The 16,103-nt window shown below is 49.2% G+C and overlaps 1 protein-coding gene across 1 annotated transcript in view; it reads left to right on the top strand.

The window, feature by feature from the left end:
• DNMT3L (DNA methyltransferase 3 like) overlaps positions 1-16,103 on the top strand; it is a 187,748-nt gene that overhangs the window by 82,943 nt on the left and 88,702 nt on the right. Inside the window, exon 9 of the mRNA XM_085646967.1 lies at positions 3,364-3,439. Coding sequence (XP_085503093.1) covers positions 3,364-3,439 — 76 coding nt within the window. The remainder of the gene's footprint in view (positions 1-3,363; positions 3,440-16,103) is intronic.

Below are 16,103 nucleotides of genomic sequence, written 5' to 3'. Positions count from 1 at the left end.
CTCTACCTCCTGGTACTTGAAGTCCTCCGGTGGCACGGTGATTATTTATCCCCCACTGCTGGCTCCTCTAACGCTGCGCGTCCCGCGAAGCGGGAGGTGTGAGGTTCCTTTGAAGTTCTGGTGCGGGAGGGAGGGGCCACTGTTGATGACGCTGCCCCTCTACCTCCTGGTACGTGAAGTCCTCCGGTGGCACGGTGATTATTTAGCCCCCACTGCTGGCTCCTCTAACGCTGCGCGTCCCGTGAAGTGGGAGGCGCGAGGTTCCTTTGAAGTTCCGGTGCGGGAGCGAGGGGCCGCTGTTGATGACGCTGCCCCTCTACCTCCTGGTACGTGAAGTCCTCCGGTGGCACGGTGATTATTTAGCCCCCACTGCTGGCTCCTCTAATGCCGTGCGTCCCGCGAAGCGGGAGGCGCGAGGTTCCTTTGAAGTTCCAGTGCGGGAGGGAGGGGCCGCTGTTGATGACGCTGCCCCTCTACCTCCTGGTACGTGAAGTCCTCCGGTGGCACGGTGATTATTTAGCCCCCACTGCTGGCTCCTCTAACGCTGCGCGTCCCCTTTGAATGCTTGGCAGTCTGACTTTTTTTGGAAAATATTCAACTTACATCCTCGCTAATTTGTTTTTGCTCAGAATTTCAAACGCAAACCATTCACTTTTTGTATGCTATGCGAATGGCTAATTACCTCCACTTAAAATTCTGAGATTATTCCAAGATTATCTCTCCTTTCTTTGCTTCCCAACGACAACTCTTTACTCTGTAGTTGGTGTTGGTATATAACACGACTGATCAATTTTTTCAATCTTTATCCTGATCTTTTGCATCAACCACCTGTCACTCAGAGGAAAACAGTAGAATTCTTGCGTTGTTTTGCAGTTGCTCACAGTTGTTTGTTTGTACTGAAACACACACACGACATGGCTTGTTCTGCACACATTTTCTTGTCAATACATAAATTCAAATAAATTCATTCCTGATTTATCTTTATGTTCATGATCTTTCCTAACCTTGAAAAGGCCCAAGCCTGCGCCATCACAGGGCAAAACAGGTGTTGGCTGTTATTGCGTGTTCTGAAGAAAACGGAATAAACTTATTTTACTCTCTGTCACCTATTTATCTCCCTATAGAAAATTAATGTTTCTTCTGCCAAATGCTAGACGCATGCCAGCCATTAGGTGGGATCATAGTGACAGTGAATTACATAATTGTGTGGAAACAAATCCCCGAGATTTGAAATAACCTTGTTGAATCATATTGTGAGTGGTGAGGGATCCGGCTGTCAAGGGGATTTGCACACATCTCTTAGATTACTACCCCGATACAGCATTATTTCAGTTCGAAGATCCGAAGACCCCTTATATAGGTTTTTCTCAGAAAAATAATAATAAAATGGACTTTAGGTTGTGTATGGATCTCACAGTCTGTCTGGTCCTCCAGCAGATTTATTTTCATGTGTGTTAGACACAACACAGGTAACCAGTTCTCTAAAGCTTTCTTTTCTCACTGGATTAATAACTGCAGCCTGGAGTGTCATTGGTTGTCATTCTGAATGGCCCAGAGGACACTGACTCCCCAGCAGTAAAGTCCAAGGCAGCTTTTCTTATCAATTTTATTTCAGTTGTTTTTTAATAACACGTTCATGAGAACTGCAAACAAACCATGAATGCCACGTCACAATCCTCTTGGAAACAGGGTGAAATATATTGTAGCACTGTGTACTGTGATCTGTGTACTTCTTGTCTTACAGTGCCCTTACCTCTAAAAGATATTACGTCAGATGTATGCACAACTTATCTATGGACACAGGCCAAGTCAACGATGTGAGGATCTTCCTGGTGGATCCAAGCCCTAGCTTGACTGTTCATGTTCCCAGGCTTCCAAAGTTGTGTTTACGGCTGCACCAACAAATCCTCTGGTGCTGCTTGAGTATGGAGAAGATGCCCCTCTGGTCTAGATATGGGGTGTAGGATTGGATACACATGCATTTGTAGAGCTATCTAGCTTGCACATGTTCAGAAAGATCCACAGCGTCAATAGACAAAGCACCCCTGTAGTTATGTGGCACTCAGGTCGAGGGGAAAGACGTTTGCAGCGTTTCGCCACAGCGATTACCCGAGATTTCTATACTGGAGGGATGGGTGCTGTTGTGGCACTATTTTTACCAACATTTTCAAACTTTCTTCACTTGGAAATCTTGCCCCTTTCTCCAAGTACTGTTTGCAAAAATAAGTTAGTTTATCAGTGTTCAACGGTCTGTTTAGATGCTGGCATGTTGCCCTCCAAATCTATGCTCACTGCTTAATATTCTGTGCAAAGTGCATCAATCCGCGAACCATGTAAAGTAATAAGTTACTTTCCTGCAACATCTTGTACTTTTTTTTCCTGCCAACAGCACATTTAGATGCACTTTTACAAAAACAAATGTCTATCCATACAGATACAGTTAACTTCTTAGAGGATGATGTGCCTAAATTCCATGGTTAAACTGTGGAAGCTGTTTTATTTTTTATGAAGTTCAAATACTTTTAAGCATTAAATACTGGTAGGAAGTGACTTTGACAGTAGCTACATTTGTTTCCATACACAATGGCCCAGCTATCCACTTTTCATGTCTTGGAAACAAAATAGAAGGAAAAGCATCAATTGAGATTTATAAAAGGAGACATCGGAGTACAGGGATTTAGGGCAGACTTGGAGACATAAGACTGAACTAAAAGGAGGCCAGTAATATTAAAAACAGTTGGCAACTCAGAAGGAAGGGATGTTGTATACCCACTGCATTCTGTGAGAGGTTCTGAGTTACTGGCTCTTGCTTCACCAAGGTTTCTTTCATCACTTTTTCTAAAGAAAGGCCACACCTGAAGTATCAGTTATACTTAATAATATTGAACGCACACAAAATATTTATGCGATAAAATGTTTGGCAATCCTGATTTTTAAATCATACACATGTTTGGAAGATACTCACTGAACAACTATAGTTATAGTAAGTAACCTTTTTCAGCTTTTGAGTAGTTGTATTTCTGTGTTAGGCTACATGTGTTTGCTGTAATGTATGTGTGAAGAGCTGTGCATGATGACTTTTCAGCGCATGATAAACTGTCTATGACATAGTGTGTTGAACAATATGTTCGTTTTTGTTATAAAGAATTTGGTGTCTGTGTACAGTCACTTTTATGTGATAGACTGTGCTTCCTATGGCCTAGGTGTTGTGTGTGTATTACACATGTGTGTACCCAAATCTTTCAGTAATTTTCAGCTACCTAAAATGTATAGCTAATCACTTGTGCTATACAAATACAGTGGAATGTTTATTGATTAGTCACTCAATTCCCTGATTTCTATTATGCATGTTTTTATTCACAGGTGCAACATTATGGTCCTGTGGACTTTGTCTTTGGTGCCACACCACGGAATGGCACAATCTTCCCTCACTGCTCGGGTAAGAGATGCCGGTTATTAAACCCTAAACTTACTCCACTGTCATTTACTTGCATAGACCCTTGGTGATGGACTAGACTGAGAATCCTAGATTATTCTGGTAAGTGATGCTTTGCATCACCTTGCAGACATTGGCAGTTTTCAGTCACGACAGTGGCGGCCAGAGATTCCTAAAATCAAATTCCATGCACAATTTGCAATGGAAATGCTCCAGCAGAGGGGATGTGGGCCCTTTTATTGTCCCCTCCAGGCTGATCTTTTTAGGGAGCTTGAGGGGTAAAGAGGTAGGTATTAATTCAAGATCGCAATTACAATACAAATGTCAGGTTAAGTATGTGTAGATTTATTAAACATCACATAACAATACAAAATTATCAAAGGACTTCCAGCTCTACGAACAAAGTTAATTCTCAATAACAAATAACCAATGAGAATCTCAGTTGCAATGGTACAGATCAAGAGGAAAACTGCTTGATGAGGAGCTTGAGAGTTCTGATCTTCCTGTGTTATGATGCATTTAAGTTTCTAATATCTACTCTAAAGAATACTAAACTAATCCCATAAATATTCATAAGGTGAAGAAAGGTGTCAGCTAGAAAACTTCAGTAAACGTTTTCTAAAATAAGGATTTGCACAGCATATAGCAACACAACCAAATAAAGCATAGAATGCAAAGATCTAAACATCTGCTACCCTAGAGAGTATCAGAAGGAATCAGCATCTGCCACTGTGTTAGAGTCTGCTCCTGAATCTATTCTGAGATCTGCTTTCTGAATCTGGAAACAACACCTAGTTATACCCCAGATACACTCCTAAATCAGGACCAGGGTCCCAATTAATTCTTCTACGAACAACATTCTCTCTGGTAAGTGGCCATAATTCTTCGTCCATCAAAAACAACACTATAACTCTTCGCCTTTGATGCACATTCTTGAAGGCACCCTTGAATCTTGGTCTTTCATTCCACATGGACAGCAGACTTCCCTTCGACCATTAATGTCATTCACACTTGACTCCCTGCACGTTCTTATCTATTTGAACACTAAGAGCCCTTTTTCCCATGTTAGGTCATCGTTCCAGGCACCTGGAGAGGGTAAAAGAACACTTTATCCAAGAGAACGTTTAAGTCGAAGGTTAAGGATTGTGAAATCCAGTGTTTAAAGCCTCAGGTCAAGTTAATGAAATTCAGATTTTCAATACACACAAAGGGCCCGATTCACAGAACTAACTTAAGACAAAAGCCTAAACTTACTACCATTTTGGTATTCACAGAAGGCACTTACTCATTTTGGTATTCACAGAAGGCACTTACTCATTTCGGTATTCACAGAAGTTAGGAGTCCTATCTTTAGGACTCCTAAATGCCTTCTGTGAATACCGAAAGTCTTAAAATTAGGATTTTTCTCAGTTTAGTAGTAGTATAGTTAGGACTCCTAACTTTAGGACTCCTAAATGCCTTCTGAGAATACCGAAAGTCTTAAAATTAGGATTTTTCTCAATTTAGTAGTCCTAAGTTTAGGACTCCTAACTTTAGGACTCCTAAATGCCTTCTGTGAATACCGAAAGTCTTAAAATTAGGATTTTTCTCAGTTTAGTAGTAGTATAGTTAGGACTCCTAACTTTAGGACTCCTAAATGCCTTCTGTGAATACCGAAAGTCTTAAAATTAGGATTTTTCTCAATTTAGTAGTCCTAAGTTTAGACTTAGGACTACTAAATTGAGAAAAATCCTAATTTTAAGACTTTCGGTATTCACAGAAGGCATTTAGGAGTCCTAAAGTTAGGAGTCCTAACTATACTACTACTAAACTGAGAAAAATCCTAATTTTAAGACTTTCGGTATTCACAGAAGGCATTTAGGAGTCCTAAAGTTAGGACTCCTAACTTCTGTGAATACCGAAATGAGTAAGTGCCTTCTGTGAATACCAAAATGGTTGTAAGTTTAGGATTTTGTCTTAAGTTAGTTCTGTGAATCGGGCCCAATAAATGCATAAATACTAGCACATAAATAGACATGTCATAAAAATTAAATCAACTTTCATTAATACACGTTCCATTATATATCGAAAGCAAACATTTCCATATAAATGCATACAATCTGGAACTCTTTGCTATTGAAAAATAGAAGCATAAGTAAACACATGTTTAAAATGTTGTGATTACAAAGCATGTGCACTTCGTATGTAGCTTTAAGTGCACTTTTCTCTGTTGGGTTACATTACATTTCACAAATACATAAGGCTTTAATACACATATGCAGCATCGTCAATAATAATGAAGGTAGAGCCAATTTTATGCTGCTTCAGAAACAATTATATTAGCAAATGTGAACGTGAAACCTTTCCGTCGAAAACGTAATGAAAGGTGCAAGTCCCACTTACCCACTACTTCAAGTTTCAAGATATGTTTTATTCGATTTAAAACTATTAAATCTTAAAAAGCACAATACATTACAATAAGCAAAAATATATCAATTCATGTAGATAAAATTTGACAATATATTAAAAATTACATCAGTTAAGAATTACAAAGAGAAGAACTGTAAACTGATTTCCGTGCGCAGCCATGACATACATAAAAACCAAAAACATTTAGGGGCCGATTGCGATCCGGGTCGGAAGGGCACCGAATGCGATCCGGCCGGAAAAACTACGAGCCGTATGCGTGTTTTCCGCCCGACTCGTACAGCTGTACGAGCGAGCCAGTACGATGCGAGCTACATGAAATTCACCGTTGGATTCGTTTCCGGGTCCGAACCGCTCTGTACGTCTCGGTCGTAAGCTAACTGCGGCGTGCAATGGATGCGATTCACGACCAAGCCAGTACGATGCACGCGTCAGACAGCCTGTGCGAGCAGGAGTTTCCGGGTCACGAAAGCTCCCAGAGTCGGACTTCGGGGGTCTGCGTCGGACCCCCCAACACCTGCAGACGTACGACTCGCACACAGGGGGAGACACATGGTTCTCCCCCACACAGGCATGTGCGGCGCGGATGGCACCGACGTGTACCCACTGTAGGGGGCGCACACATTCGAGACGTACCCATTCAGTCAATGGGAGCGCATGTACGCGTCGTACAACTGGCTCCCATTAACTTCTATGGAAGTTCGACAGAACCGAGTCCGACATCATACGTGCGCATCGTACTCGCTCGGATGGACTGTAGGGGTCCGACTCATTAGGAAAACACTCCGGATCCGACTCGGTCGGAGTGCTTTCCGACCCGGATCAGAATCGGCCCCTTAGTAGAAAGAGGGACCATGCATAGTTTTCCTAGTTCTAACCACCCCTATCAGATATTTTGCAATGTGGTCCGTAAATATTTCATAATCTAGAAATTGTAGCTTGATAAAAGCAGGTCAGAATAATATCAATCCTTGCATTTAAAAAAAAGACAGAATACATCTTTTCCTGATTAAAATATAAAATTTGCAGAATAAAATAATATGGATTGTAGACTGTGCAGATATTTTGTCGCATGGACATGGGCCTAGGGAGCGTGACCAGTCATTTATCTGATGGAATGTGACCAAGTTATGGAAGTTGCCTAGGTGTAGGCGCATCAATAACAACCTGGCATAGTTGCCTGGAGTGAATAGTAGATAAGGTTGTATCCCCGGTTGCGTCAAGAGCAATTGATTGGCTCTGACTGATGTTTTCATAATATTAGAGGACAATCTAATCGTCTCCAAGTGGTTGATACATAATAACTTTAATTCCTTCCTCGTAATAATAGACAGACTGTCGGGGTTGACAAAGTACTCGGAACGATCTAAATCATGCATAAAGATTTTAACGTATGCGAGCCAAGGAATACATTGTACCCGTTGCGAATTCAAGCAGTCTTTTATCACATCCCGATTGAGACCAGTAGTAACACCAAGTCCAAACCTTATGTCATAATAGAATCGGCTGGATTTTAATTAGGTCGGACAGGTATGACAGTCCCAGTTCGGCCTGACACATATACGTAGCTGTACTATTTGGGACAGCTAGAAGATATTTTAAAAACCTATTCTCGACTCGCTGGAAGGACTTTACGTTTGCATGACCCCAGATACCAGCTCCATACAGAGCAGTTGAATTGCATTTGGCTTTGTTAATTGTTGGCAAATCGTTAATAGGACGCTTTCCTAACTTCCTGGCAAAGTTGATCAAAGCTCCCATGGCTTTGGCAAACAGCAATTTTCTAGAATTGGTGGCTTTAACCCATTCTATCGAAAACAATTCCCAAATATGAAAAGTCGTTAGCAAAATCAAGTTTTTTATTGTTTATAAAGATGTCACGGCACTTGACGCTGGGCTTGCTACATTTCATAGTGAACGTTTTGGTAATATTTAAATTAAGGGCTAAGCTTGACATGTAAGATGCAAAGCACAACATAATTTTCTGCAAGCGATCGGAGTCCGGGCTAACAAGACCGCATCATCAGCGTATAACAGTGCACCAATTGGCCGTTTGAATATACTAGGTAGATCTTGGCATTCCCTCAATGAAGTGTTACCCAAACTATTTATGTAGAGGGTAAAGAGGAGTGGAGCTAGCACACACCCCTGCCTTACCCCGTTCCTGACAGGGAAGTTGTGACTAAGTTCACCAGTTCTCCCGTAGCGGACCCTAGTCCGAGCATCTAGGTACGACTGTTTTAAAAAATTGATGACCTCTAAAATGTGCAACAGCTTCTGGTGGTTGACACAGTCAAAAGCCGAGCTCAGGTCGACGAAACACAAATAAATGCTCCGCTTTTTGCCTGAGTATATTTTCCCAGTATAAGACTCAGGTTCAAACTCTGCTCCACAGTACCTAAACCTTGACGGAATCCATACTGTAACTCAGAGATGACACCTGTATCCTCTGCCCACAACTGCAGTATATTTAAAATAAAGCGCCCGGCCACTTTCACAAAGGAGTCCAGTAGTGATATAGGTCTGTTGCAGGCCGGGTTCTTGCAGTGGCCTTTCTTAAACAAGCATTTTCAATGCAATAGGTCTTGCATGTTTTTTAGAGTTAGATTTGTTGGCATTGTAAATGGCAATGTTTTTTACCTATGAGATTTGGTGGGGAGTGTAGTGGATGTATGAGTATAGATGGAACTGCAGCACTGTCTAGAGGACTTAGAATGTAGAATTACCAATGAGACCAGAGAGGCAGCTAGCGGCGCTATTGGGAGGACTTAGAACAAGGAATTACCAAGGAGACCAGAGAAGCAGCTGCAGCACTGACTAGTGGACTTAGAAGAGGAATTACCACTGGGTCCAGAGAAGTATCTGCAGCACTGTCTAGAGCACTAAGAATGAAGAATTACCAATGAGACCAGAGAAGCAGCTAGCAGCACTGTCTAGAGGACTCCTCCAAACAACCAACGGCATTGTGCTACTTTTAAGAACTGCGTCGAAGACTGCTCATTTCAAACAAAGTGCTGCACTTAAATTGTTTCACAGACTTAGACTTTAAAAGCTCCCATTTAAAGAAATCCCAATTTGCAGTTTCTCTCTAAAAGCCAGTCGTGCGGGGCTTTTAAATTCAAAGGGATCTCCGAATGCAGATTTCCTCATGCACAGTCTCTTTAACAGGAAATCGCTCCCGGCCCCTCCTATGTGATCCTTTCAAACAGACCAGCGCCTGCTGGTACTTTGGTAAAATCCTCCATAGTGTGTTCGGATTGTCTGCATCCTGCAGCCTTTTTAAAATATAAAACTGAATTCATACGCGATTCCTTAAAAACATGTGAGGGGCAAGTAAAGGTTGCTGGTCTGAGTGCGGCACAGATGGCTGCAGGGGACACCATGGAGCCACCAGGTACTCTGCGGAGGAGGCGTGCCTCTCAAGGCCCGGGGGGTGGGATCACCTCAGGGCCTGGGCCACACCTTGGGCGTACAGGGGCCAAATCCGTCCTCGCACTGGTATGTGCAAAGGAGATGAAGAACCTGCTCCCTGAGAGTTACAATGGGACAAGACGGAGCAGTGCTTCACAGCAAAGCTGGAAGGGTTAGCTAAGACCCACACCCATTTCATATTTCTGTAAACAGTTAATGGTCATTGTGTTCCTGATGGCGGCAAGCACATTTAAAATAAAATAATCATCCGGTGATGGTTTCAGATGAAGTCAGGTTAAAGACGACAACCTTCCGTTAGCAGCTGAACCGCTGTGTTCACACGTGGTCCCTTGTTCTGCAAATAACATCCGCACGGAGGGGGCGGAGCTTGGCTCGCAAAGAAGATGGCCGCTTGAGCTCGGAGCTCCGGCGAGTCACGATCAATATCCATCAATAATCCTGACCCCGATGAACCCCAGAGCACGGTCGGCCCCAGCGGAACGTACCGGGGTGCCGGACAGTTGAACGCCGCGATCTCTGGCCCGATCGGGCGACCCCTGGAGCCGGCGACACGAGCGGCGTCCTAGGCCGCGGATCCCCGACCTCGGGTGGAGGAGACAGCCGACGACGTCAGGAGGCGTGTGGCCAGCGGGCCTGAGACGCGTGGCGGAGGACAGCGGCGATTCGAGGCGGGGTCCGCCGGTGCACCCAGAGGCAACGGACGGCACTGAGAGTGAGGCGCCGATCTGCTGGGAGTGCGATCGGCACGCGGAGAGGCCCGGGTCGCATCCCACGGCGCCCGCAGCGCGGAGGATCGGTGATACCCCCATCACGCCCTAAGACAGAGAGACTGGTGGCGAGGCGCGTTTGGGGCGCTCCTGGGCGCTGGTGAGCCCTGCAGCGGAGGTGCGGAGGAGGCAACGGGTCGGGAGTCACCACGGGCGAGACGCCTCCGAGGCTGTGCTGAGCGCGGACGCCACGAACTTGGCAGCCTTGCGGCCGGGACGGGGCGGACGGCCTGCTGGACACCTGGAGCGGACGTTAGGTGATTGGTGCGCCGGGTGAGGACGGAAGGAGCTACTTGAACCCCCGAGACGCCTGAGGTGGGCTGCCTGCGACTGTGCCACGGCTGGGCGGGGACGGGGGACTTGCCAGGCCAAACAGCGGCGCGCTTAGCGGAGTGGGGGCACAAGATGGGCAAGGCTGATAAAACGCAGTCGAAATTAAAGTTCGAGCAGCGGCGCCCCCAGCCGCAAACACCCATGGAGGGTGCTACGGGAGGCGGGCCTGACCCCGCGGAAGACGACCGGGACTTGAGGGGCCTCTTGTTGTCCATGGAGAAGGGGCTGCAGAGCGGCATTACTGCCCTAGGCGCCAAAATCGACGCGCTCTCCTACCGAATGGACCGCATGGGAGAGCGCCTGGACAGGCATGCGGAGCGCCTAGACCAGGCTGACAGCCGCATATCAGAGGTGGAGGGCGCGCAGACCGCACTAGACAGCGACCACAAGAAGCTCGAGCGCCAAATGCAGATGCTGCAGGACAAGACAGAGGACTTAGAGGCCCGTTCTCGGCGCTGTAACTTGCGCATCACTGGCCTGCCGGAACCCACCGCCACAGGCCGCATGGAGACCTTTGTGGAGACATTGTTGGTTGCGCTGCTGGGGAAGGAAGTGTTCTCCGGGATGTTCGTGGTAGAGAGAGCGCACAGGTCCCTGGGCCCAAGGCCCCCGCCAGGAGCACCGCCCCGACCGGTCATAGCTAAACTTCTGAACTATAGAGACCGGGATGCGGCGCTGAGAGTGGCCCGGGAAAAGAAGACACTGTTCTACGAAGGGTCGCCCATCTCGCTCTACCCGGACTTCACGGCCCGGGTGCAGGAGGCCAGACGACAGTTTGCCCCAGCCAAAAAACAGCTTCGGGAGCTCGGAGTGGACTATGCCATGCTGTACCCGGCTAAGCTACGAGTCAACCGACAGGGCAAGTCACACATATTCCAGGACCCTAAAGCACTTCAAAAGGCGCTGAAGGACTGGGCGAAGGAGCAGCGTCGGAGCCCGGCGACGTCACCGCGAGGGGACGAGAGAGATGGCGCCCTGGACGCACAGGACTGACCAAGAGGACAGGACTCCGCCAGTTGGTATTTTGTCGGGACATGAGTGGCTGCAGGGAGGTAGGAGTTGAGGGACACGGGTGGGGAGCGGCTGGACGATATGGTGATGGGGTACTGTACAATGTGAGATGCACTCCCCACCGGCCTAGTCGCAACAGGGAGGCCCGTGGACAGTGCCTTATCCCCCTGTTGCTTAACTTCTTTATAGGATTATAGAGTATGCTGCTGGGGCCTACCACTTGAGAACGCGGTTAAGAAGTTGTATCAAAGTGCTGGGAGGGGTCGAGAGACACCGTAGTGGCTCGCTGGTCCGGGCGGCGGCTGTTGGGTGCTGGGTGCTTCCACACTAACGTGTGAGCGCAGAGCGACCTCCGCCCGCGTGTGCGTTCCACTGCGTTGAGAGTTCGATAGTTGAGGGTGGGGAGGCGGGAGGTATGGGGTGCCCAAGTTTGGGAATCTGCAAGGCCGAGTTGGGGAGGGTCTGCTGTGGGCGGGGGGGAAGGGGGGGTCTGAGTTCCGGGGGTTTGAGGTCACTAGGTTGGGGTGCGAGTTTAGCAATACTAGTATGCTCCTGCGCTTGGAGGCGCGCTCAATTGAGGGATTTGCGCCCAAGAGAAAGCTATGGCGAACACCGAAGCGGCCATGCCTGAGAAGCGCGATGCACTAAGAATCCTCTCTTGGAATGTACGGGGACTGAATGATTACCGAAAAGCCCGTAAAGTGCTGCACTACCTTAAGAGGCATGAGATAGATATTGCACTCCTGCAGGAGACGCATCTTCCCACTAACAGCCCTATCCTGCGCACCAGGGACCTGAGGGAGGCACATGCAGCGGGGTTCACTACACACTCTAGAGGGGTGCTTACATGGGTCAGCGCGCGGGTGGAACACAGATTGCAGTGCATTGCCACAGACAACGCGGGCAGGTATGCACTCACGCGCTTTCAGGGAAAGGGCATGGATTTACTACTGGTTAATTGTTATGGGCCGAATTATGACTGCCCTGAGTTTTTCACAGCGCTGGCGGGAGCGGTGGGGGATACCGGCGCGCGGCAGGTACTATGGGGAGGCGACTTTAATGTAGTGCTCGACCCGGAGCTGGATAGATCAGGAGGCCCGAGCCGAGCGCCACCTGCTGCAGCGAGGGCGATCACTCGGGGTATGCTATGTTTGGACCTGGTGGACTTGTGGCGCACTCGTAACCCGGCAAAGGGAGGCTACACGCATTACTCGGCGTACCATAACCTGCATACGCGGATAGACTACTGGTTACTATCTGCGCCCCTCACTTCGCAAATTCGCGAGTGCGCGGTACTCCCACGAACGCTTTCTGACCACTCGCCGATACTGCTCTCCCTGGCGACGCCCAGAAAGGCCCCCCCGCCGTTCCTTTGGCGATTTCCCCCTTACTCGCTGCTGGATCCTCTGTTCAAGGAGGAGCTACTGGCTGCGATCGAACAATTCTTTACCACTAATTTGGGCTCCGTGGAGGATTTCCAGACTGTCTGGGAGACCTTCAAGGTCCACATCCGCGGAGTGGCGATGGCTAAACACTCGGGGGTACTCCGGAGTATCCGGCGCCGCCTTGCGACGCAGGAGTGTAATCTGGCGGCGTTGGAGACAAAACTGCTAGAGGCGGGCGGAGATGACACTACTGAGGAGATTAAGGCTCTACTGGCAGAATATCACGAAACGGCTGATGCAGAGGTGTTACACCTGGGGAAGTACGCTACGGCCAGGGTGTATGGTGAGGGGGACAGACCGGGGTCGGTGTTAGCTAACCTGCTCAAGGCTCGCAGGCGCAGGACCGCCGTCACGCAGGTCAAGGCAGCGGATGGCTCCCTGCTCACAGAAGAGGAGGACGTGGTGGAGCGATTTCGGTCGTACTACGCTGGACTCTATGCTTCTAAACAAACCGGCATGGAGGACGACATAGGGGACTATCTGGATCATATAAAGTTGCCGTTCCTACCGAACGAACACAGGGAGTTTCTCTCACTACCTATCGAGAGGGATGAAATTCTAGAGGCCCTGGCGGGCATGAAGGCGCAGAGTGCCCCTGGAGCTGATGGCCTCACCGTCGCGTTCTACCGAGCTTTCATAGACCAGCTCTTACCACACATGTCGACGCTGTTTGACGACATGTGCACGAGGGGGCTTATGCCACCGTCCATGCGCGAAGCACTCTTAGTCGCTATACCGAAGCCAGGCAAACCGCCCGAGGAGTGCAGCTCCTATCGACCGCTGTCGCTGCTCAACGTGGATACGAAATTATTCGCCAAGATCCTTGCCACGCGGCTGGCCCTTCTCGCTCCTGAGCTAGTCGCCCCAGAGCAAGCGGGATTCATGCCGGGCAGGAACCTCACGTATAATTTGCGGACGGTGTTTGGCGTCATGCAACACGTTCGCCCAGAGGCGCGAGCGCTCGCTGTGTTTCTCGACATGGAGAAGGCATTTGACTCTGTCGAGTGGCCATTCATGCGGCAGGTCCTGACGCGCATGGGGCTCGGTCCGATCTTCCTGCAAATGATAGGAACACTATATAATGGCCCCACGGCGCGCATACGTTTGGGCGACCGAGTCACGGACCCGATAACAATTACGAGAGGAACGCGGCAGGGGTGCCCCCTGTCGCCGTTGTTGTATGCCCTGGTGGCAGAACCGCTGGCGTGCGCTATGCGGGAATACCACAGTCTTCGAGGCATAAATTTCCCTACTTACAAGATAATGATATCCACGTATGCAGACGACACCCTGCTATATGTCAGGGAACCGGAAAATAACCTAGCTCCAGTGTTGAGGGAGGTAGTCCACTTTGGGGCGCTCTCCGGGCTGACGGTGAACTGGGATAAATCGATCGTGTTCCCGCTGACGCCAGTCACGACCCCCTTTGCTATGGAGTACCCGTTGCACTGGTCTGAGGAGCCGGTTCGGTACCTGGGGATCCAGCTCCATAGGGACTCCGAGGTGGTGCTCTCTGAGAATTACGGACGGGCCATAAGTAAATTGGAAGAAGACGTGGAGACCTGGATCAAGCTGCCCCTTTCGTTATTGGGTCGCATATCCATTATGAAGATGGTGGTGCTCCCTCGGTTCCTGTTTCTTTTTATGAACATCCCCATGGTACTCTCGCGTGCTTTCTTCGCGCGGCTACAGGCGTCGTTGCTACGGCTGGCGTGGGCTGGCAAGCAGGCGCGGACCAGCTGGAAGGTACTGACGCTACCTTACCAGATGGGTGGCCTTGGGGCACCCGACATGGAGCTGTACTACCGGGTGGCACAGGGAGCTCAGGCGCATAGTTGGATACACGGGGGCGAAGCTGTCCCGTATCTCAGACTGGAAACATTGTTTGCGGCGCCGTTGCCGCTCCCAGCGGTAATTTTTGAGCACCCGGACCGCCGCACGGGATTTCTAGATTCCTTGAACTCCACTAGGCATGCCTGGAACTGTATACTACAGCGCGACTCTGGGGCACAGCTGTATTCACCGGCAATGCCCACTGCCTGGGCGGTGTGGCTGGCCCCTTGCAAAGAGGAGGGAGTGCGGAGAGCGCTTACGGAGATGGGAGTACACACCATGGGGGACATGTTTGCTGACGGCAAAGTCAAGACGTGGGCGGCGGTGGCAGCCTCGGGCGCGGAGAGCACGCAATTGCAGCGTTTTCAGTATTACAGAGTCAGGCAGGCCTGGAGACAGTTGTTAGGGAGTGATATGGAGGAGCCGGCAGAGGTTCAGGAACTGACATATATAATTAAGAATGACAGCCCCCGCGGGTTGATCTCTAAGCTGTACAGAATGGCGCAATCTCATAGGGTGCACGAGTTCGCAAAATGCAGACTGGACTGGCAGAGGGACTTAGGGATTACCATTGACGATGCAATGTGGGCATACTGCTGCACGGGGATTAGACGCATCTCTCTGCATGGCAGACACCGGCTGGTACATTTCAAATTCCTCAACAGGTACTACTACACGCCGGAGCGCTTGCATAGATACGGGCTGCGTGAAGACTCTGTATGCGAACGTTGCAGGCACCCGACGGCTGACTTCCTACACCTGGCGTGGCAATGCCCGGACATATATAAATATTGGGTGGCGGTCTGCCACCAGATAGTGGGGGTGACGGGGGTGGAGCTAGCTCCGGACCCGGCAGTGGCACTATTGGGGCATTCAAGAGGTGTACCAAGGGCGGCCAGACGCCTGGTTGATATGGGGATGCTAGTGGCGAAACGGCGAGTGGCGATGAGCTGGATGCGTGGACCTGTGCCCACGGTGGAGCAGTGGAAACGCGATGTGCTGTACTGCTGCACCCAAGCGGAGAGGTTCAGCGAGTTGCTGCCGCCGCGTAGCAGGCCTAAAAACTTCTGGGAACTGTATGAGGACTACCTGAGCGGGCGGGGGGCTGCAGCAGGAAGCCCAGATGGGAGCCCTGACACGGAGGTTGCAGAAGAGGGAGCTCCCGTAGGAAGGGTTCGGGCGGGTGACGCTAGTTGAGGACGAGTGGCGGCTGAGTGCGGGATGCGAGCGATACTGCGACTGACTTAGGACCTCAGGGGTTTGGTTGGGGAGGGTGGGTTAGGGGAGTTGGGGGGAAGCGTGAGGGGAGGGAGGGTGTTTGGAGCTCTATAGCCATAAAAAAGAGTGACTGTCCCCTAAGCTTTGGTGAAAGGAGCGCGTTAAAGCCTGACCGCAGACAGGGGGTCTGCCCCGCATGCCGGAGATGGGCTGGAGGGACAC

Source organism: Triturus cristatus, chromosome 3_2 (assembly GCF_964204655.1).
Source record: "Triturus cristatus chromosome 3_2, aTriCri1.1, whole genome shotgun sequence".
NCBI lineage: Eukaryota > Metazoa > Chordata > Amphibia > Caudata > Salamandridae > Triturus > Triturus cristatus.
The sequence above is the reverse complement of the archived record's forward strand: the minus strand, read 5'-3'. Positions and strand labels throughout refer to the sequence as shown.